Source organism: Tupaia chinensis, unplaced genomic scaffold (genome assembly GCF_000334495.1).
Source record: "Tupaia chinensis unplaced genomic scaffold, TupChi_1.0 Scaffold000278_1, whole genome shotgun sequence".
NCBI classification, from domain to species: domain Eukaryota; kingdom Metazoa; phylum Chordata; class Mammalia; order Scandentia; family Tupaiidae; genus Tupaia; species Tupaia belangeri.
Genome location: NW_006159761.1, coordinates 1537996 through 1562859, shown reverse-complemented (window position 1 = coordinate 1562859; position 24864 = coordinate 1537996). Strand labels below are relative to the sequence as shown.

At 37.5% G+C, this 24864-nt stretch overlaps 1 protein-coding gene across 1 annotated transcript; it reads right to left on the bottom strand.

Moving 5' to 3' along the window:
• Window positions 1–1464: 1464 nt before the first annotated feature.
• Window positions 1465–24592, bottom strand: CCDC181 (coiled-coil domain containing 181). Its single transcript, XM_006150117.3, has 5 exons — window positions 24421–24592; window positions 21124–22062; window positions 15665–15828; window positions 4346–4483; window positions 1465–1746 (listed from the first exon to the last, which is right to left on the bottom strand). The coding sequence occupies exons 1-5, from the start codon at window positions 24535–24537 to the stop codon at window positions 1587–1589; spliced, it is 1518 nt and encodes a 505-aa protein (XP_006150179.1). The 5' UTR covers window positions 24538–24592; the 3' UTR covers window positions 1465–1586.
• Between the last annotated feature and the right edge of the window lie 272 nt (window positions 24593–24864).

The following is a 24864-nucleotide window of genomic DNA, read 5'->3' as shown; positions in this document are numbered from 1 at the left end:
AGTTAGATTATTTAAGAAATGTGAATCAATAAAATGTGGGGGGGGGGGGAAAGGAATGGAAAACAACTCTGAACACCTGAAGTAGTGTTGGAGGAGGGTGGAAAATGGCAGGGGGAAATGGCAGTGAAAAATAGCGGGGAAAATACACATATATATATATATATATATATATACACACACACATACACACACACACACACACACACACACATATATATATATATGAAACTAGAAATGGAAAATTATTGATGATAACATGTATGATTAAGCTACTATGCAGCATATTCTGGATGGGAAATCACATTTTGTATGCTGTGACAATGCTCAGTGGATGAATGTAAATTAGTTTTTACAAAAAGAAAGAAAAAATTTAGTTTTAATAGAAAATTTAAAAATGTTGAGAGAAATTTGCTTAAAACTTAAAGCCAGGAGAGAGGTTAGGATTCAGTTCCAATAATAGGTAGATAAACTTATCAACTGTTCAAGAGAAGACAAACATCCTTAAACATGTAAATCAAAGCATCAAACCTCATAGGTCTTCCAAGGTATAGAAGCTTTACAACTAAGAAAAAGGACTTCCTAACAACAGACATTTGAGTATATGTAAATGAACGAATCACATCTATAGACTTTAGTTTTCTTGTCTGCGGAATGAGACCAATAAGGTTATCACGGGATTATGTTACTTATGCAAAACATTTACACCACCAGACACATCACGAGCTCTCAGCAGAAGTTGGGTAATTTTGGAGGCAGGGCTGTGGCATGATGTTTAAGGCAGCTGGATCTCACATGGCCAACTGCACAGTTCCAGTCCTGAATCCAGTGGCTTGAAAAATGTTCCAGGCATGTGTGTGTGCATGCCGAAAATTCCAAAAGGAGAATGGAGAAGAAAGGACTGTAGTGTGGCCATTCCCCCAGGGAGGTGCTTTCTCAGTTTCTCTCTCTCTCTCTCTCTCTCTCTCTCTCTCTCTCTCTCTCTCTCTCTCTCCCCCCCTATCTCTGGTGAGCACATGTGCTCTGGAACAATTTTTTCAAAAATAGTTGGCTAATCTTATAACATTCTTAAAATTGTATTATGGATAACTGTTACTTACTTTTTAATAAATACTAACAGGTGGAATTAGGCCTGCTCTATTGCTTGGCTTGCTATAACTATAAGTCAAAGCTGACAAAAATAAGACTTTGTATAAGGCTTTGAACCAAACTTGTTGAAAAAGTGATTCTTCTTGCCCTATGAAATGTGCCCTATATGTGGCAATATTTAAATGATAATAGCAACTATGAGTAAAAATATGTCCTTTTCTTGTGTTGTTTCCAGCTAGAAAAGTAAATAAAATAATTTAGGAGAATATACTTTATTTGTTGCTCATTTGTTGCACAAACCAAGATAAGGTATAGCACTTTACAAGACTGTGAGAGAAGAAATTTATTTTGTTTAGTGACAGAAAAAACAAATTCAATTATCACCAAAAGGTAAATATCATTTCCATAATTTAGAGTATGACCAAAGCACACAGACTGTAAGAAATGATATTCAAATTCCTGATGATAGCAGCTTCCAACGAAATGTTTAATAAATACTTTCAGTTGTAATGATCAGTAAAACGAAAAGATTTGGCTTCTGACAGATACAGGTGGTTCTGCAACTGCTTCGAACGCTTTGCTTCTAGTCGGAGCTGTCTGGTTCTCTCTCTGATAGCTTGCTGCTCTGCTATTTTCTCAATCCGTTTCCTTCTTAGCCATCTATAGAGACAGACAGATCAGATTTGATGAGTATCAACCTGAGTACACTCCTATACTATAACTCCTACAGATGATAAAGGAAACTGACATTTCTTTACAAATTATTAAAGTATTAACTGAACATGTTCAGGCTTAAAATAATACTGATTAAGCTAATATAAGAAAGCATTCTTACATTCAGAATCAAATATTTAAAACTGAGTTTGTTTTATAATGAAACTACCACATTAACTGGCTTTTTAGTAATAATAATAAACCCATCACTTTACATGTTTTGGGTACTAACCTTTTTATTTAAAAAAATGTTTTTGCCATAGGGCACATGTGCTCACTGGAGAGAGATGGAGAAAGACGGAGAGAGGGAAAGTAAGAAATCAACCCCTGGGGGAATGGTCATGGCACAATCCCTTCTCTTCCATTCTCCTCCTGGGATTTTGGGCACACACATATGCGTATCCAGAGTGATTTTCAAGCCACTACATCTGGGACTGAAACTGTAGTTGGCCATCTGGGAGTCCAGGGCCTTAACCACTACGCCACCTTCTGGCCCTGGTCCTTTTTTAGACATCTGGTTTTCTAAGCAAATAACTGTTAGATAGATTCCAACTAACTTGTTCTTGATAACTAGCTGTATCAACAACAGTATTTAGCAAGGTTAAGAATGCCGGCATGAGACATGCTGCCTTACTTTTCTTGGGGGAAGATTAGGGAGCCTGTGCTTTTCAGGGCACAAAATAGTTCTTCCTAAAAATGGAAAAATAAGCCTAAACATGGAAGCACCAAATGAGGTAAAACAGGAGTCCACATTCTAATAAATTCAAGTCTATAATGCTTGCCTAGTTAAAATAACATAAAAAAATAATTGCAGACATTAGTATGCGTGTGTATGTTGATATGTGTGTGAAGTACTTTTTTTCAGAAATAAAACAATTGTATTAGAATAAAACAAACATAAGAAAGATCATAACCTGCTTTAACATGCTGAGTTCAATACTAATTTAAACAAATTAACTGTAAGTCATTGGTTGGGGGAAAAATGGAGGTGGACTGGATATTAGATGAGTTCATTAATGCAAATAAGCAGGCTTTAAAATTGTGGGGCCAGTGGTAGTGTGCTGGTAGAGACAGCGGGACCCCACATGGCTGACTGTGCAACTGGAATTCCAGGACTCCAGGGTTTTGTTTTTGTTAAAAAACAAAATGCAGGGCATATGTGCATGCATGCCCAAAATCCAAAAGGAGAGACATAGGAAAAGGGACTGAGGTAGGACCCTCCCCATGGGAGGTGCTTTGTCAACTCCCTCCACCCCATCTCTCTCTGGGAAGCACGTACATCCTCTAGCAAATTAAAATAATAATAAAATTACAAATATGTGTACTGAGGTCAATAGTTCTAATTTTGAAGTGGTGAAAATGGGACTTAAGACCCCTCCATTTTTGCAATGCACATTTATTGTTTCTGTTATATTAAATAATTATGTTAAAAAATAAAGAAAAAGAAAGGGAAAGAATGAGACGAAAAAAGAAAAGACAGTTAGCAAAAAAGATGAAAGTGAAAGAGAGAAATGAATTCAGACAACTGGATGCAAGAGTCATGCAGCCCTACTTCTCCCCAGGCTTGCTAGTAAGTTGAAGAAGCAGGATTATAGTCTCAGAATTAGCAAGCTAATGCAGAGTCCTACTCAGAAGACTGAAAGGAAAGTCAGGTTAGCCTTAAATTAGCAAAACATGAGCCCAAATATCTTTTTCATTTGCTCCATATAGATTTTCCTCCTTAGCCTACCTGCCTTTACAGAAAAGCATTCATTGGTAAATGTGACTATCAGTTTTTCTAAGGACAATGTAGGAAAAGTTGTAACCAATCTTTGGTTCATTTCTCTAAGAAACAAATAATAAATGCATAGTGAGGTACAGAAGGCTACCACACACTGATGCCAGAAAAAATTATTTTAGCATTAAAAGTATCTTGAAGAAAGAACGTAGAATTAACAAATTACACATTTTTAAAAGCATGGATTCAAAATTGAAAGGTTATGTACTGTAAGAGAGAAAAAGCATTTTTTTCTTCAAGTTTTATTGAGCATATCACTTTATTATATCTTTTTTTCTATTTGCCAGAGGGTGCATGTGCTTGTACTAGAGAGAGAGATAAAGCATCCTCTAGCCCCCACCATGGGCGTACTTCCTTTATCCCCCATCTTCTTCTCCATCTTCTTCTCCTTTTGGGATTTTGGGTGACACATATGTGCCTAGAGTTTCCTTCAAGTCACCAGGTCCAAGACCCTACTGTACAGTTAGTCATGTGGCTCCGCTTACTTAACTGCTAGGCCACAGGCTGCTCTGAGCATGTACCTTTATTTATTTATTTTTTTAGAGAAAGTAAGAAATCACGCCCCCTGAGGGGATGGCCACTCTCAATCCCTTCTACTCCATTCTCCTCTCAGGCGTGAGTTTCAAGGCTCTGGGTCTGGGACTAGAACTGTGGTCAGCCATGTGGGAGTCCAGCGAAATAACTATTACATCATCTGCTGGTCCCCTGAGCATGCAGCTCTCTAAAATGATGGTGAGGAAGGGGGAAATTGCCCTGCCTTCTACTTACTGTTTGAAGGCCCTTTCCCGGCCTTCTGTTCCTTTAAGGAAGAATAAGCATTCCTCTTGCTTTCGTAGCTCTTCTGTTTTCCTTTCTTTAATCTTCTCTTCATTCTTTTTTTTAAGCCATAATTGAAAAGCTTGTTGTGTTTTTCCTGCTGATTAGAAAAACAAGCTTTGCCTTATTTAGATAAGCCAAAACTACTTTCTGAGGCCTGGGTTATGAGATTCTTCAGAAACACATGCTCCACTCATAAACTTTTCATAATAACGTTAGCCTCATTACATGCATTCCTCATGTCCAAACTAAATATATCACCTGGAATAAGAAAGTCAATAGTGAACTTACTACCATATGGTTTCTTTCAAAAGTCTTACGGAGGCAATTAAGCAATCAAGAAAGTCTAAATGCACTGTTTCAAAGTTTTCAAAGTTGAACCCTCAGTCAAAATATTTTTTCACAATAGTATAAACATTTGGAGATAGATGACAACAATAAAGTTGAGGTCTCTGTAGCAGTTCCTAAAAGATCCCTAAGAAATGCAGTCTTAAAATATTAATAAATGATCTAATACTTGTATTATTCATCTTTTCTTTTAAATTCTGTGTGTGTGGGGCCGAGTGGTGGCACAGTAGTAATGTAACTAGACTCACATGAGAAAGTTCTTCAGTTCGCATCCCAGGACCTCTCTGAGAACGCGGGGTACACTCAAGTACCTGTGATCCGGGCTGGTTGGGATTGAAGTAGATTACAGCATGAGGACACTGGTTGGGATGCCTGTCTCTCTGTCCATGTGTATGTGTGTGTGTCTCATGGGAGAAATAAATAGATAAGCTTAAAAAAAAAGAATGAAAAATTTAAAAATAATTATTTGTATTTAAGTTTAAAAGAAGCTACTTAACTACTAAGCCCATCTTCAAAACTGTAATTACTATTATGGAAGCCATAAGGATTTTAAATCATAAGAATTTTCTTATAAGAGTAACAGCTGTGAGGATTTTGACATGACAGAAAGCTAGCAGGAATAGTTTATTTCATGGTCCCTCAAACTTCATGATGGATATTCTCTTCAAGGAATTTTCAAAAATTGAAAAGAGCTCCTATTTGTGGGGGATAAAGAAAAGGAAAGGGATAGATTTGGGGCTCCTTAGCCTTAAGACGAGCATGGTATTATAGGGCTAAGGGCCTAGAACACAGAAGGAAGGGATACGCGCATTTAATACTTTCCCCAAATATGAGCTCTGGGATGTAGAAGACCTTTCCTACATACTGCATTTCTTCTGTCTGTATCCCATACTGTCAGATGTGCCCAGTATAACCGGTATGGTAGATTTACTCCAGGATCTCTGATGGACAACTAAACTTTGTGGAGAGGACCCTTGGAACTAAAGGATCATTACTGACCACCTGGAAGTCAAGGGATGGTGGCAGATGACTGAAAACCATTCAGTCTGGAATTACAGATCAAAAGAGTCAAGGGTTCAGGGATGGACAAGACTGATGGGATCTCTGTCTCGCCCTTTATTCAGCAGATGAGAGTATTTACTGTATAAAGGCACACAAGTCCTGGGTTGTATCAATGAACAAAAACAAAGTCCCTTCTCTCATACATTCTATGCTCACACTGTACAACTAGAATAGCCACTGGTCACCTGTGGCTACTTGCATCGAATAAAATGTCAAATTCAGTACCTCAGTCACACTGGTTACATTTCCAGTGCCTAACTGCCACAGGTGGCTAGTGGCTGCTCCTGGACAGTACAGGTACAGAACATTTCCACCATCACCAGAAGTTCTACTGGACAGTATTGTTCTACACAGGGGAAAAAAACAGATGATGGGTATGTTGGATTCAAAAGAAAAGTAAGAAAGAAAGTAATAAAGGGGAAGGTAACAGGAAAAGATTGTATTTAACTAGAAAGTGAGCAATTTATGGAATATCTGGAGAAAAAAGTATTTCAAGCAATGGTAACAGTAAGAGCAAAGGAGCTGAAATGGGATTATGTCTGGCATATTCGATAATAGCAAAAAAGTCAAAGTGAAGCTAAAGTCATGGAATGAAGTCAGCGAAGTAATAAGAGGTCAGGAAATGGGCAACCTTATAGGCCATGGTCAGAACTTATGATTTTATTTTGAGACGAAAAGTCACTGGAGGCTTATAAGCATAAATGACATAATTTATTCAACATTTTAGGAGGATTATTCTGGCTCCTTTGTGGAAAACAGACTCAGTGAGGGGGAAGTAAAGTAAAAAGAGGAGGACACGTTACTAGGTTTTTGCAAAGTCCAGGGGACAAAAAATAGTGGTTTAAACTAGGATAGTAGGATTGTGAATATACTTTGGAGGTAGAACCAACAGAATTTGCTCAGAGATTGGGTTTTATGTCATGCTTTCAATAATTGCTTTTCAATTATTCCAGGTTTGCTTTTCACCATTTTATAAATCCAGCCATATAGAATCAAACTTTTCTGCATCACAAAAAAATGGAATAAAAAAAAAAAACACGAAATAGTAATACAGTTGCTGTGGTTTGAATGTGTTCTCACCAAATTTATGTGTTGAAAAAAAAATTTTTTTTGGACAGGTTTTTGCTATAGGGTGCGTACACTCACCAGAAAGACAGAAACAGAAAGTGAGAAATCACCCCCCGGAGGGATGGCCGTGCCACAGTCCCTTCTCCTCCATTCTCTTCTCAGGATCTTGGGCACCCATGTACACGCACCTGGCATGAGTTTAAGCCACCGTGTCCAAGACTCAAACCACAGTCGACTACATAGGAGTCCAGCGACATACCTATCACGCCAGCTGCTGGTCCCTATGTGTTGAAATTTAATTGTATTTAAAGGTATTAAGAGGGCAGGAACTTAATCTGACTATGAAATTAAGAAGCGGGACCTTTGGGAGATGATTAGAATTAGATTAAGTCATCAGGATGGGGCCTCCCTAATTGAATCCTGGTAGGTTTATAAGCAGAGAGAATGAAACAGACATGAATACATACAAGTTTGTGTCAGATGATTCCTAGTCTTATCCCCAGACTCTGCAGAGTCCCTTCCAACAAGGACCCGCATTAGATATGGCCCCTTGACCTTGGACCTCCAAAACCAAGAGCTAAATAAATCTTATTTTTTAATAAATGATCTGGTATGGTATTCAGCTGTTAATGACAGAAAAGTAAACTAAAACAGCAACTCATCTGTGAAAGAGCTAGTTTACACAATGCATAGTCTGCATGCATCAAAAAGAATCAATATTAATCACAGAAAAGTTACAAAGAATTTTCCTATGAATTGAAAGTTCAAACAGTTCATGACAATTTCACAGTGATAATGTGTTTAGACAGCATTTTCTACCTACCAGATCAGTAATGATTTCACAAAAAAAAAAAACACTTTGAAAGTACACTTCTTAATGGAGAGTAGGGGCATGGGAACTGTTTTTTTGGGTTTTTTTAGTTTGTTATCGGCATGTGCACTCAGTAGAGAGAGAACAAGAGAGAGGGAAAGTGAGAAATTACTCCCTGAGGGGATGTCCACACTGCAATCCCTTCTCCTGCATTATTCCTCTAGGGATTTGGGGCACGAACACACACGCACCCCATGGGTTTTTCAAATGCTGGGCTTGGGACGCCAACCGTGCAGTCAGCCATGTTGTATCAATCCACCTTAACCTCCACGCCATCTGCTGGCCCTGTCATATACTTTTTTTAAGAGAGATTTTTGCTATAGGGCTCACGTACTCACCAGAGAGACAGAGAGAAAGTGAGAAATCATCCCCCCCACCCCCCAGAGAGGATGGGCATGCCACAATCCTCCTCCTCTTCTCTTGAGATCTTGGGCACACGTGCACATGCACATACACACACACCCAGTTGGAGGTTTTTTTTTTTTTTTGGAGAGGTTTTTGCTATAGGGCGCGTGTGCTCACCAGAAAGACAGAGAGAGACAGAGAGACAGAAAGTGAGAAATCACCCCCCAGGGGGGATGGCCACGCCGCAATCCCTTCTCCTCCATTCTCCTCTTGGGATCTTGGGCACGCACACACACACACCTGGCGTGAGTTTAAGCCGCCGGGTCCAGAACTCAAACCACAGTTGACTACGTAGGAGTCCAGCGACATAGCCATTACGCTAACTGCTGGTCCCCCTAGTTGGAGTTTTAAGCCACTGGGTCTGGGATTTGAACTGCAGTAGACGATGGGAGTCCAGCGACAACATAACCATTACACCACCTACTAGTCCCAGTATCTGTCAAGTTTATTTGTTTATTTTTTTAAAGAGATTTTTACTATGGAGTTTATGTACTCGCCAGAGAGACATAGAGAGAGAAGGAGACAGAAAGCAAGAAATCAACCCCTGGGGTGGGAGTGGGGGTTGGCCATGCCTCAATCCCTTCTCTTCTATTCTCCACTCGGGATTTTGGGCACACAAGAACAGGTGCCCAGTGTGAGTTTTAAGCCTCCGGTCTGCGACTCAAATCATGGTTGACTACGTGGGAGTCCAGTGACATAACCATTTCGCCATCTGCTGGTCCCCACCTGTCAAATCTTAAATACCCAATAATTCTACCTCCTCAAATGCATTCTTCATTTAAACTTTTATATTTCAAAGTTAAGATATATGCTGGGAAATGCTATATACAGTGGCATTTTCATAATACTAACAGACAATGAAAACTTCAATTTCAAGGAATAGGAAAACAATTAAATAAATCATGACCTATCCATACATTGGAAGACTATATTTATTAAAAAGCTCCATCAGGCCAGCTGGTGGTATGGCGGTTGGAGGAGCTGGAACCCACATAGCTGACTGGGAGGTTTAGTCACAAACCTGCAGCTTGAAAACCATGCCTATGCATGTGTTTGTGTGCCCCAAATCTGGAAAGGAGGATGGAGGAGAAGGGACTATGGCATAGTCATCCCCCTCGGGAAGTGCTGTCTCACTCCGTCCCCACTTTGTATCTCTCCAGCAAGCACTGGTTCCATAGCAAATTAAAGGGGTAAAAAAGGCCTCCATGCCTGTGTGGGCTCTCGTACTGGTTCCCCCTGGCTACTGAATAATATCTCATTTTCAGTGTACCCTAATTCCCTCCACCTCAGACCTTGGCTCACCCCCTGGCTGTATCTTGACCAAAGAGGCTGGGGTAAGGCAGGGAGCATGGCTACTGTCTGAAGGGAAAGACTATCACCACAGCCTGCACAGCCTGCAGCACCCAGGCATGACCACTGCTTGAGCGTAGCCTCTGCGAACCGAGGAATCAGGCCAGACCTTGCGGTGTGCGGGTAGGAGGCAGTCATCAGGAACTTCCAGGTTGCACAGCTTCTCCTTGCAAAAGCAGAGAGGAGCCAACTGCCTGAAGCCAGTGAGACTCTGGAGAGTACCTTCTCACCCCCCAACTTCCTTTCTGGAGGCAAAAAGCAAGAGACACTCTCCTGAAGATAGAACCCCAGACTACTACTGTAGTCCAGCAACCCCATCCATAGAAGAACGAGGAAACTGGCACAGAATTGACACACATCATTGGGAAGTGGAAGAACAAGCAGCTTCAAGGGGAAAAAAGGCTGGACCTTACCACCTCACCCTACTCCCAAGCTCGCAAGAGAGCTCTCACAGATGGAGCTCTATCTACAATCAGGTTTTCACAGCCTGGAGGGAGCAGAGGACTCAGAGACAACACCATCACTGCAACAGAGGCTGAGGAAGTTGAATACTATGGTCTGCCTGGCATAGAGGGCAAGGCTGTACTGCCCTCCCATTAGTTTCAGGGCCAACTGATGTCACTCACAACACAGCACTAAACCTCACTGAACTGTATCAAGTAAAGGCTATGCAAGCCCTGCTTTGATCAGGAAGACACGGCCCTTCATCAGGGATACACCTAGAACCTAGGGCTGATCTCTCCCCACCCAGCCTAGCACTTCAGAACCTACTCCAAAAACTAGGAAGAACCAAGTAATTCACCAGACGCCTAGAAACCAGCATAGAGGCACAAGAAATATGAGAAAGAAAGTAAATAGCTCTCCTCCAAAGAAACACAATACCTCAGCAGCAAGAGGCAACACAAGAATTCACAGGAATGTCAGGTAAAAAATTCAGAATATTCATTGTGACAAAACTCAATGAAATGCAAGAGAAAACAGACAATGAATTCCAGATGAGAAAATCATTCTGATATGAAAGAGGAATCCCAGCGACCAGCAGTTACTGAAATGGCTATGTCGCTGAACTCTCATGTAGTCGACCATGGTTCGTGTCCCGGACCTGGTGGCTTTAATTCGTGCCGGGCACATGTGTGTGCATACCCAAGATCCTGAGAGGAGAATGGAGAAGAAGGGATTGCCATCCCCCCTGGGGGGTGATTTCTCACTTTCTGTCTGTCTCTCTCTGTCTTTCTGGTGAGCGCACCAGCCCTATAGCAAAAAAAAAAAAAAAGAAAAGAAAAAAACTCTCAATAAATAAATAAATAAATAAATAAAAAGGAGGAATCCCATATAGATTGATACCCTATAAAAGAATCAAATAGAACTTCTGGAGATGAAGAATATAATTCAAGAAATCAAAACCTCCACTGAAAGCATCAAGAGCAGATTGGATCGTGCAGAACAATGAATCTCTGATCTGGAAGAAAAAGCCTCTGACTTAGTCCAAATCACCAAAAAGAATTTAAAAATAACTAAAAAAGAAAAATGATGACAACATGGCAAGTATTAGATACCACTAAATATCCAAATTTTCGTATAATGGGTATTCCAAGAAGGCAAAGAGGCTGGTAAAGGTATAGAAAACTTATTCTATGAAATACTGCCTGAAAAATTTCCAAATCTAGAGAAATAGACATATATCTTGGGAGCAAAGAACACTTAAAATTGAGTCATTGGAAAAGTCATGATGTATCTTTCTATATAAAAACATATCATGACTTTTCTGACAACCTGATATTTCAGAAGATCCCATAGCAAAGAGCCCTCCCAAACTCATTCTATGAAGCCTCCATCATGTTGATCCCCAAAATAGCAAAAAAGGAAAACTACAGACCAATATTTCTGACAAATATAGATGCAAAAATCCTCAACAAGATACTAGCCAACTGTATCCAATAACGCATTAAAAAGATTATACACCATTATTTCAGGGATGTAAGGGTAGTTCAACACATGAAAACAATAGATCTAATATATCATATTAATAGAATAAAATATAAAAACTACACAACATATCAATTGATGCAGGAAAAGCATTTGATAAAAATAAAACATCCCTTATAATTAAGACTCTCAGTAAAAATTGATAATGAAGGGACATTTCTCAACACAATACATTTGTATCTTTCTTCATATACTATGGCCAATTATATTTGTCCATATGTGAACTTAGTATTTATGTCCTTGGCCCCTTTTTCAATCAGGAAACTGAAATGTGTTGCTTTAATAATATAAATATATTAATAAAAATAAATTTATATATAGTGAGAATAACACTAACAATTATGACAATAATTTTAAAAATCCTAGCCAATTTTTCATGGAAATTTCATTAAATATAAATTTGGAGGAATTCATATCTTTATAATGATATAAAGTCCATCCATGCAGGATATTATATTTACTTTTACTTACCAAAGAACTCAGATATTTATATGTATCCCACACATCCAGCAATGTTATATTTATTCAAATTTACCGAAGTTTTCTTTGTGGTCCCTGGCAAAGCTGTATTATATTCTCCATACAGATTTTAAACATTCATGTTCAGCTCAAAATGTTTTATATATTCTTTCTGCTTTTAGTTTTTTCTATGATGTTATTGCCTGAATATAAGAGAACTATAATGTTTGTATATTTATCATGTAAAAAGGCTACTTTGCAAATACATGCACTCATTTCTTTTTCTCTTCTTAACAAATTGGACAAAACTCCCAGTATGTTTCCAACTTTATGGGTATGTAAATAGCATTTCCCAATTGAGTACTCATACTATAAATCATATTTTATTAGAAAATGTAAAAGAGAATTATATTAAATATTAATAAATACCTTTTTATATGTCTTTCCAGATAACCAGGTGTGTTTTTTATTAATACCTAGACACTGATATAATTAGCTATATTACTAGGTTTGTAATTATTGATTTATCATTTTGTTCCTAAAATAAACCCTACTCACTTTAGTATATTATTATTTTACCATACACTCACAGTAAAACTTCTTGATAATGTCTCTTTTAGTTTGTGGTTTTTATATCTTGCCTGTGAAGGTACTGCCCATCTAAAAATTTTAAAAGACAAAATAGATGGGTCAATCAGAAGTGTGTTGGTTCAAGCAGCTAGATTCCACATGGCTGGTTACTTGGTTCAAGTCCTCGATCTGGCAGCTTGAAGAACATGTCAGGCAAACGTGCACATGTGCCCCAAATCCTGAAAGCAGGGAGAAATGGAGGAAATGGGATTGAGGCATGGTCAGCCACTACGAGGGGTGCTTTCTTACTCCCTTCCCCTTTTCTGTCTTTCTCTAGTGAGTACATGCACCCTCTGTCAAATTAACAAAAACAGAAGAAAAAAGAAGAAAGATAAACACTTCTACAAATGGGGCCTGGTGGTGGTTCAGTGGTACAACAACTGAACCACATGCAAAAGGTCTTGAATTCACATCCTGGGACCTTCAGGGACATGCCAACTGAAACTGGGGGTGTTTGGTAGTGAGAAGGTTGTATTGGGAGTACCTCTCTCTCATGAAATAAATAAACAATGAAAATTTAAAAAAGAAAATTCTACAAACGATAAAATAAGCAATTAAAAAAGTACAGTCAGACAAGGAAAACATTTATAATAGATATGATTAACAAATGATCACAATCTCTAATATACAATTCAGTAGGAAATATTACACTGAAAAATGGAAAAAACTATAAACACGAAATTCACAGAAGAATATACACACTGTATAATAGGAAAAACCAACTGTTTTCCATCAACACTCCCAATCAACATAGAACACATCACCTTTGATCACCTAAATATGTGTGTGGTTTTTCCCACACTGAGCAGTTCTGCAACACCAACTGGGCATGTTATTATTTAACTGAATTCTGATCCCACTGTGGTCGGCCATGTGGGAAGGTCCAGCGTGCCTTATCCACCATGCCACCTGCTAGTCCCACCATCATGGAGTTAACATCAGATGCTGTAGGTTAAGTTTCCCAAGACGTCCCCCATTTCAGTTTTCAACAGAAAATCTCAGCTTGTAGCCTGTGTTTCTGACCAACCAGCTATACATCAGGGGAGTCCCCAAACTTCTCCATGGGTTTGATTAATTTGTTAGAGCATTTCACAGAACTCAGAGAACTACTTCCTTATATTCACTGGTTCATTATATTAATAAAGAATAGAACAAAGTACAGAGATTAACAACCACATATAAATAGGGCGACACATATGGGAAGGATCATAGAGCTTCCATGCCCTTTCCAGGATATGCCACCCTCTCGACACTTCCATTTCCCAAAAGCTCTCCAAACTTCATAGCTCAGCAATTTTTATGAAGGCTTCATCATGTAGTCATGATGGATTATTAGCTCAACCACCAGCTCCTCTCCCTTTCTCATGCGATGAGCGATGGGGAAGTTTCAAGTTTCTAATCATGGCTTGGACTTTCCAGTGACCAGTTCCCATCGAGGAACCTCCAAAAGTCACCTCATTAGAACAAAGACACTCCTTTTACCCGGGAAATTCTAAAGAATTTAGGACATCTGTGTCAGTAACCAGAGTTAAAGATCAAATATTAGAACAAAAGTGTACCTAGCACCCCTATTACCCAAGAAATAATAAGGGTTTTAGGAATTACATGCCAAGAATTAGGGATTTGTATATGTACATATACACATATTTTTCATCATCAAATACACATACACACATATGCTTATATACAAGTATGTATATTAAAATAATTTGGAAAAAAAATAAATAAGGTAAACCACATATGGTGTTAGCCAGGGTATGGTAAACACTCACTCTTACACATTCTTGGGAGGATCATAAATTGATAGAATCTTTTGGGAGGTTAATTTTTAATATTAACGCCAAAATTTCACTCTGAACATTTAAAAAACATACATTCTGCTCTTAAGAAACTCTCCTACAGGGTCAGCCCCTTAGGCTTATGGTTAAGGAAGCCAAATCTTATATTGCTGACCACAGTTAGAATCCTAGTCCCAGAGGCTGGAAAAGCATGCCAGGAACATGTGTGTATAGAGGAGAAAGGACTGCAGTATGGCCATGCCCCACGTGGGCTGCGCTTTCTCCCTCTCTCTCTTAATCTCTCTGCCAAGCACGTGTGCCCTCTGGCAATTACAAAAAAAAAACAAAGAAAGAAAGTAAAATAAATTCTCCTATAGATAATTGATGTTGACTGATACAATGTGTATGTTCACTACAGCACTGTTAGTACAGCAATATTAGAACCTATCTAAATATCCATAAGCAAGAAATGTTTTCATAAATTAACAGTAGAATACCATTGTATTATTTGAAAAAGAAATCAATAGATCTAAATGTAAGGGTCTAGGAAAGATGTCGTGATTAAGCAAGTGGGAAAAAATTTGCAAATTAAAGTTTTTGGCATGTAAATACACAGACATAAATAAGATATTGAAGAATATGATCATACCATTACCACTAGGAAAAGAACTGAAGGTTGAGTTTTACTTTTTATTTTTTGAAGTAGTAAAGATATGGAAAATATTTTTACCTTCTCTTGGACATTTTCTATATTTCAAATTTTAAAAAATTAAATTGGCATTTTAATTTGATAGCTTTCACATAAGACCTCTTTGTGTACTTTTTTTTTAGAATTATTTAACTTTTTAAAAATTTTATATATTTTAATTTGATCAGAGAGGGACAGAGTGAGAGACAGAGAGGGAAAGCGAGGAAGCAATCCACCAGGTCCAGGACTTGAATCATGGTCAGCTATGTAGGAGTCCAGCACCCTTAACCATCATGCCACCTGCCGGCCCTTTTTGTGTACTTTTAAGCAAGACCAGTCTATAGACTCTGTGTGTGTGTGTGTGTGTGTGTGTGTGTGTGTGTGTGTGTGCGCGCGTTAGCTCTATTTAAATATAAAGTTAAACTATCTTTAAAAAATGAATTGGTAGTTTTCTATTTTTTGTGCTATGTAAGTTTGAATAAAATAGGACTGATTTGATTTTTATAACGATTCTTAAGACATACAGTTCTTGAACAACCTACTTCTTCCACAGGCTCTCAGTCTGACATTCAGACCCCTTCTGTGAATAAGCTCAGCTGTTCTAGCTGCATGAACTTACTTCTTATGGAGAAGTTTTACTTACTCTACTGTTCATGTCTTCAATTTGCTTTGCTCGCTGAATTCTCTTCACTTCTAGAACCTGCTCTCTTTTCTTTTGCAACCATGCTTTAAATACCATGTCATTCTCTTTTTTCTTTTCTTTTTCTTCTGCTATTTTCTGTTGTTCTTCCTTGTGGAAAGAAGAGAAAAAGACATAATGAAATATTAACAAAATTACATATGAGTTATCAGAAAAGAGGGGTATTTGTATACATGAAATTAGCAGTCCTGTCCCTAAGACTTTCCATATGAAAATTGGGCATCCTTTAAAAGCAGGTCTTCTCAGACCAGGAGGTGAGATGAGGTTGAAGAGCTACACCCACATTGCCAAGTTGGAGGTTCGCGTCCCAGACCCAGTAGCTTGAGAATCACAATGGGCATGTGTGCATCCCCACACAAAATCCCAAGAGGAGAGTTGGAGAGAAAGGATCGCAGCATGGCCATACCCTGTTGGGGGCTATTTCTCTCTCTCTCTCTCTCTCTCTCTCTCTCTCTCTCTCATTCTCCTTGGTAAGTGCATGCACCCTATAGCATAAAAAAAAAAGAAAATTAAGTCCTCTAATTCACCTGGGGGTGGGGGGAGGGAATGAAGATTTTTCAAATACACTATAAAGCCTAAAATTACATAGTACTACAATACATACATGCTGCTGAGGAATACTTCTGATTTCCCTATGTCTGAGTTTACTTGATATTAAATTCATCAAATTTCAGCTATGCATAAGAAAAAAATACTCTAGAAGCACTATAAATGTCTTAAACATTGTTTCATATCATTGTTATCTATATGTCATTGCTTTATAGCATTGCTAAATTTGTTAATTGTGATAAATGGTATTCAAGTTATTGAGGAAAATGCAATAATCATTTAGAGATGTCTATTAGTGAGACATGATATACTGTTTAGGAGTTGCTTTAAAAATAAAATAGTCAAAAATGGGACGAGATGAAGAAATATGTCAAACCTCAATGACTTTTGAATCTGATCTATGGTGATATAAGAATTAATAGTACCTTTTTAAGTTTCTAGAAATTTTTGCTAAAATATTTTTCAAGACTTCTATATTCATAAAGTAAAAATTTTGCTCTCAGAATAATAGACTTAATTAACTATTAAGAACAAAATTATTTTTTTCATCTGAATTATTCAGCTAGTATTATAAAAGGGAGATACTCAAAATCAGGAATGTAGATATATAAAATAGCTGCTGCAAGCAAAACATAGAGGAAATAGAAAGTAGTTGCTATAAGCAAAACATAGAGGAAAGAGCACCAAACTTTAAGTCAGGTGACTTCAGTAATGATCCTTCGGGTCATACTATGTTAGTTTGGTCAACATACTTCTACCTCAGTATTATCATCTATAAAATGGAATTGCACTAAAGAGTTCTTAAGTCTCTTCCAGTACTAGAATTTATTCATTTAAATGAACTAAATTATACCTGTCCATACTTAAATTTTCTTCAAATGATGGAGTTCAAAGTATTTCCTTATATTTTGGAAATATAGCAAAGCCCTTTTCATTCCTTTTGATTGAACAAAAGGAGGGGAGAAAAGGAAAACATACCAAACAGCCTAAAACATCTGAAAATATCTGTTTAGTATTTTCTGAATCTAAAAGTAGCCTATATTATGTAAACTGTGAACTTATTAAAAATCAAATTTTACATTTATTTATAGATTTTCTTTCCTCTTTTTTTATTTATTTTTTTATTTTAGGTTTTTGCCATAGGGCGCATATGCCTACTGCAGAAAGAAACAGAGGGAAAGAAAGAAATCACCCCCTCATTCCCTTCTCCTCCATTCTTCTCAGGATTTGGGGCACACATGCCTATCATGATTTTCAACCACCAGGTCCAGGTCCATGGTCAGCTATGTGGGAGTCCAGTGCCTTAACCACTACACCAGCTGCTGGCCCCTAGATTTCCTTTTCAGAAAAGCACTTTGGATGCCTTGAATAAATAAATACAGTATGATAATAATCTTTCCACAGGGATTATTTAGGTATATTACACAGAAGGTATCATTAACCAAAGTACTGCTAATGGACTTTCAAAAAGAATACTGAAATGATGTACCTGGTTCTAACCCAGAATACAGACAGAATACAGCAGCCCAACATACCAAACGGGGCATAAGAAAAGCAGTCTTCCCCTGAAACCAACTAAAAAACACATTTAAAGACCATACCTTAAGCAAAAATATTTTAGTTACGAGAATCCTGAAGTGACAAAACTATATCCTAGAACAAAGAATGATACACAATAAAGAGAACCAAAGTGGAAATAAAATTCTCCATTATACACACTAGTATATATTACTACCAGTTAATTAATGAAAAGTTTATACAAAACACCCTGTTTTAGTTTTTGCAAAAATTCATGTGTGTTTTGTACAGCATAATTCAGTCATTCTCAACATATTCTCTTGTATTGTCATGAAGATCTGTTGGCTTTAAGTACTGTCTCATGAAGATCTGTTGCCTTTAAGTATTGTCTTATACTTTAATTGAGTAAACCTGGTTTGACATTAGAGGTTCAGGTTTTAGGACTAAGTGGGCAGAATTCTGTAAGCATGTTCTTGCCTGAGTGTTACAGGTTATACATTATTACAGCCTCATTTTTCACCTTTTTTTTACAAATGTGAATTTCTGATTTAAATATCAGAAATTTCCCACATACGATTGAAAACACACCATTTCTTAGTAGAAGATGTTAGAGAACTGGGATTTTTATTTACTCATACTATGTTAGTTTGGTCAACATACTTCTACCTCAGTATTATCATCTATAAAATGGAATTGCACTAAAGAGTTCTTAAGTCTCTTCCAGTACTAGAATTTATTCATTTAAATGAACTAAATTATACCTGTCCATACTTAAATTTTCTTCAAATGATGGAGTTCAAAGTATTTCCTTATATTTTGGAAATATAGCAAAGCCCTTTTCATTCCTTTTGATTGCACAAAAGGCGGGGAGAAAAGGAAAACATACCAAACAGCCTAAAACATCTGAAAATATCTGTTTAGCATTTTCTGAATCTAAAAGTAGCCTATATTATGTAAACTGTGAACTTATTAAAAATCAAATTTTACATTTATTTATAGATTTTCTTTCCTCTTTTTTTATTTATTTTTTTATTTTAGGTTTTTGCCATAGGGCGCATATGCCTACTGCAGAAAGAAACAGAGGGAAAGAAAGAAATCACCCCCTCATTCCCTTCTCCTCCATTCTTCTCAGGATTTGGGGCACACATGCCTATCATGATTTTCAACCACCAGGTCCAGGTCCATGGTCAGCTATGTGGGAGTCCAGTGCCTTAACCACTACACCAGCTGCTGGCCCCTAGATTTCCTTTTCAGAAAAGCACTTTGGATGCCTTGAATAAATAAATACAGTATGATAATAATCTTTCCACAGGGATTATTTAGGTATATTACACAGAAGGTATCATTAACCAAAGTACTGCTAATGGACTTTCAAAAAGAATACTGAAATGATGTACCTGGTTCTAACCCAGAATACAGACAGAATACAGCAGCCCAACATACCAAACGGGGCATAAGAAAAGCAGTCTTCCCCTGAAACCAACTAAAAAACACATTTAAAGACCATACCTTAAGCAAAAATATTTTAGTTACGAGAATCCTGAAGTGACAAAACTATATCCTAGAACAAAGAATGATACACAATAAAGAGAACCAAAGTGGAAATAAAATTCTCCATTATACACACTAGTATATATTACTACCAGTTAATTAATGAAAAGTTTATACAAAACACCCTGTTTTAGTTTTTGCAAAAATTCATGTGTGTTTTGTACAGCATAATTCAGTCATTCTCAACATATTCTCTTGTATTGTCATGAAGATCTGTTGGCTTTAAGTACTGTCTCATGAAGATCTGTTGCCTTTAAGTATTGTCTTATACTTTAATTGAGTAAACCTGGTTTGACATTAGAGGTTCAGGTTTTAGGACTAAGTGGGCAGAATTCTGTAAGCATGTTCTTGCCTGAGTGTTACAGGTTATACATTATTACAGCCTCATTTTTCACCTTTTTTTTACAAATGTGAATTTCTGATTTAAATATCAGAAATTTCCCACATACGATTGAAAACACACCATTTCTTAGTAGAAGATGTTAGAGAACTGGGATTTTTATTTACTTTTTTTTATTTTATTTTTTTATTTTTTAGTTTCCTATAGGGCGTGTACACTTGCCAGCAAGAGGCATAGAGAGAGAGAAAAAAAAAAAAAAAGAGAAAACAATTCAGGGATGATCACACTGTGATCCCTTCTATTTCATTCTCCTCTCGGGATTTTGGGCATGCACATGGGCCCAGCATGTTTTTCAAGCTATCAGGTCCAGGACTCCAACAGTGCTGTAGGCCATGTGGGATCCAGCCACCTTATATCAATCCACCTGGCTACACTGAGAACTGGTGCTTTGATTCCAACTTTGCTACTAATAACTTAAGTGACTCTGGTAAAAATTACTTACATTTTCTGTAGTTTTCTTATCTATAAAATAATCTTTAAGGGCCCTGTGATTATAAAATTCTATTAAGCTATCATTCTACTTAAGTTCAGTATTTTCAGTTACAGTTTATACAGCTCAGCTTAATACCATTAGATATGCAATAAAACAGAAATTGAGACATTGAGAAAAGAAACTTAAGAGAAAACTCAACAGTTTAAATTCCTTGGATTTCAATTATAAAATGCATAGAGTTTCATTTAAAAATAAAACTAGAAGTGAGAAAGTGGCGAAGTGGTTAAGATGCTGGGCTCCCACATGGTCAACCACGGTTCGAGTCCTGGACCTAGTGGCCTGAAACTCCTGCATGAGTGTCCAAAATCCCAAGATGAGAATGGAGGAGAAGTGAATGAGGTGTGGTCATCGCCCCTGGGGATAGGGGGGGATGATTTCTCACTTTCTGTCTCTCTGGCGAGCATATGAACCCTATCGGCAAAATCTCACAGGGAAAAAAAAAAAAAAAAAACAGAAAAAGACAACTGACTAACAATATTAGGTTCCATTCTTAATCTAAAATGAAAATCCCTGAAATAAAAAAACTTAGGTTTATGAAACATACACACATACACACATAAAAGAAAAACCACAATCCAAGTCTATCTGCTTAAAATGGAAGGATGAGATGAAGTAATCACTGAGATCTCTTCTACTTCTAGCATAGATCATTCAACTACATTTTGCCATCCTTACAAGAAAGGACCAAGGTAGTCATAGTGTCTGTCCCATAAATACATATTTCTTTACATTTAACTAATTAATGTAACAAGAGAAAAATCAAGCAAGCAAACAAAAATCTCCACTACTTTGAGCAACCATTTCCATTCCTATTACATTTATAAAACATGAAAATATGGTCTACTTTCAATAGAATGGTCACTTATGTTCTCACCTCTCTTTTTAGCTTTTCTCTCTTTCGCTCTTGTTGTTTTTGTAGTTCTTTCTGCCGAGGCGAAAGACAGTATGTTGAGGTCACTGGAGATATAGTTGCAGACTGTGTCCTGTGATTAGATCTCCCATTCCCTTTACTTCGATCTGAGTTGGCTGCAGAGCTTGGACGAACCTTGGGGTTGGGTGGTGGCTGAGGGACATAAGTTAGTGGCTCTTCTGTGGAGGAGTGGGTGATAGCATGACTCTTTGCTGAAGGCTTTTCTTTCTTGACACCACTGTAAGATCTGGGCGACAACAGCTGAGGGTCATTTTCTGTACTAGTAGCATTACTAATGGGGGGCAAAAACCCCTGGCTCTCAATGTCTTGTAAATTCAGAAGTTCAAACTTCCCATCTCTTTCTACCAATATCTTCCTATCCTTGTTTTCTTCACAGTTCCCATCTGTAAGTGATAGGAGCACATTTTCTTGTCCAAATTCACTGGAAATACGTAACTGTGACAGTTTTCCCGACATATTACTTTCATTTTCAAAATTATTTTTGTAAGTATCGTTGTCTTCTAGTGGAGGAACTTCCAGATCAACTAATTTGTCCTTGAACTTAAGTTTCCGCTCCCTTTTATCATTAACAGGTTCTTGATTCTGTAGGAGCTTATTAGCTTGTATGATTTTCTCCATAATATATCTCCTTACTTCCTCATCCTCCTCCTCTTCTAAGTCATTCTGGCTTTCTAGTTTGGATTCCTGGAAAGAATTTTCCATATCTGAATCTGATATGGGATCCAAAGCTTGAATACTTGGTACAGAAATGAAATCACTGCGTCTTGGTGATACCTCATCCTTCGAAGATGTGTCAGGATCAGAAAGCTGTTTGCTATCTTCTATTTCTGCTTCATTCTCTTTTAATTCTTGATTAACATTTTCTTCCTTTTCATAAGTCATCTATAAAAGAGATATAAATTTCAATTTTTCAGTCAAATTTGGATTTTCTTTTTTATGCAATTCATTTTATGAATGGAAAAGTTGAAGTGCTTCTTGCTCATACTTCACACATAATATTCTAATTCATACTGATGATCACTCCAAAGAAGATATATGTGATACTAGTTCAGGAAAACTTTACATCTAAATTAAAATTTGATGTTGTTAAATACTACACTAATTTCTCAAAATCGTTTATACTAATGCACCAAAAGGTACCTACAAACAATATAGTATTAATTTTCCTCCTCCCGTAAAATGTTTCTCCCTTTATATTTTCAGAATTATTTTACTAAATTTTATTTATGTATTTATTTATTTTTAATTTGGCCAGAGAGGGACAGAGAGAAAGAGAGAGAGAGAAAGTGAGAAAGCAAGCCATCAGGTCCAGGACTCGAACCACGGTCAACCATGTGGGAGTCCAGCACCCTTAACCACCATGCCACCTGCCGGCCCCAGAATAATTTTTTTACATGTTTTCTCCTTGTAATATTTGCAATATTTGCATTCTTAGAAAAAGTATTTCTTTCTTTCTTTTTTTTTTTGGGGGGGGGAGAGGTTTTTGCTATACGGCACGTGCGCTTGCCAGAAACACAGAGACAGAAAGTGAGAAATCATCCCCAAGGGGGGATGGCCATGCCAAAAATTCCTTCTCCTCCATTCTCCTCTCAGGATCTTGGGCACGCACACACACACCCCTGGCATGAGTATAAGCTACTGGGTCTGGGACTCAAACTGCGGTCGACTACATGGGAGTCAAGCAACAAAGCCATTACGCCAACTGCTGGTCCCTGGAAAAAGCATCAAACCATGGTTGACTACATGGGAGTCTAGCAACAAAGCCATTACGCCAACTGCTGGTCCCTGGAAAAAGCATTTCTTCCTGGATAGGATGCAACCCTTTGGTTGAGCCATTTGAGATTCCTATAATTTTTTTCACAATACATATAATATATGTGTGTTTTCTCTTTTATCAAAATTCCAGGTCAATTTTTACTTCTAGATCCGATTTTCCTTCCTCCATTATCCTCGGAGGTTTAAGTAATCCATGCTAACACCATCATAACTTGACCTTGCATTTTTCTAAAGATGTAATTCCACATGAACCATAAACCAGTATTATCACATCACAAACATGCTTGATACCTGCTGTTTCTAATTAAAGGTTTTCCTAGCATCTCTCCCAGATGCTTTACCCCCTACAATGTGTATTTTTTTTCTTTCTTAGACAATTCTCTTCCTCCTAAAGTCATTCAACCCCTCAAAATTGCTCCCCTCCTATACGTGCTCACAGGCCACCTTTTCTGATGGCTTTTACTTCTTGATCTGCACAACATAACTACATGTCCAGTCTGATAAGCAAATGAACCTGGCTGACTGCCAAGTAACCACAACATAACTAAGATCTCTGCATTGCAATGGTTCTTTTTAGCCTTGAGTCTCTGGTTCATTCCTACCGTACAAAATATCTAGCTCTGTCATTTTCGTTTTCCCACCAGCCTTAAAGGAAGTTCACTGGAATGTGTAAGACTCATGAGAAACTGGTGTGATCCCTGCTGTATCCTCAGCACCAACAACGTGGTACATCGAGCACACAGTAGGTGATCATCGGTTGAGTGAATTACGTGAAGGCATGCATTATGACGACTGCCCCTCTGGTACCACCTCCCTGTGCTCTGGCTCTCCCACCCTTCTAGTCGTGAGACCTTGGTGGAATTGTCTCACTCTGGGTACCTCTGCCTCTGCTTAATGTGATTGTTTTTCAGCTAAAATGAATAAAATTTCCATCTTAAAGTCATCTTAGAAAATTCAGACTTTAAAAAAAAAAAATTCTCACTTTTGACTCTACTGTGTTTTTCAAATATTATCTAATCCAGTTGTTTTCTCCATTGCATAAGAAAGCAAAATGGAACTGAGAAATTTGTCATATAAAATCTGCTGCTTTCATTTCTTCATATTCTTTTCCTTAAATCTGTTAAATCTGGCTTCTGATAACTACTGATCATTGTAACTCTAGTCACCTATTCATAACCCAGTTTTTACCTTTTCACTCATGTCTTCCTTACTCACAACTTTCTTTTATTTTAGCTTGTTAATTTAATCCCTGATCTCTCACTAATTAGCCCTATTTCTGCAAATACAACATTTAAACTCTATATGACTCAATCTTCTCATCTCTAAGATAGAGATAATGGTACCCGTTCAAAATACATCTAAGAAATTCTATGAGCTTTAGACGAGATAATAAATGTGAAAACTTTCACAAATTGCACTTTGTTAATGTAATCATTGTGAATGCTGTTGGCAATTTACAGATACCTCTGTTGTGCTGGCATCACTATTTTCTTTTTCATTAATTAACCACTCCAAGTCCTTTTCAAAGTCATCTTCATATTCTCCACTTTCTTTTGAATCAGTATCTTTATTTTCATTCATTTTCTGCTTGTTGAAGAATAATGCTATGAGATTTTAAAAGACAAGATATAATATGTCATGTTAGAGGTGGAATGGAGTATGGAAATTAATGTTGAGGCTACGCTAACTATCATGTAGAAACACTGAGCACAATATGTTCACAATAAACACGTATCTATCTGTACATATACTACAAGATAGACTCGATGGCAAGACATTTCTATAGGTGGACATTCCTAATGATTCTGGCTTCCACAGCTCCCAAAACCCAAACATTCAGTGAGATTAAAACAGGTAGATGAGAAGATTGAGGCTGAAAGAGGATTTCCCACAGGTCAGAGCAAATGA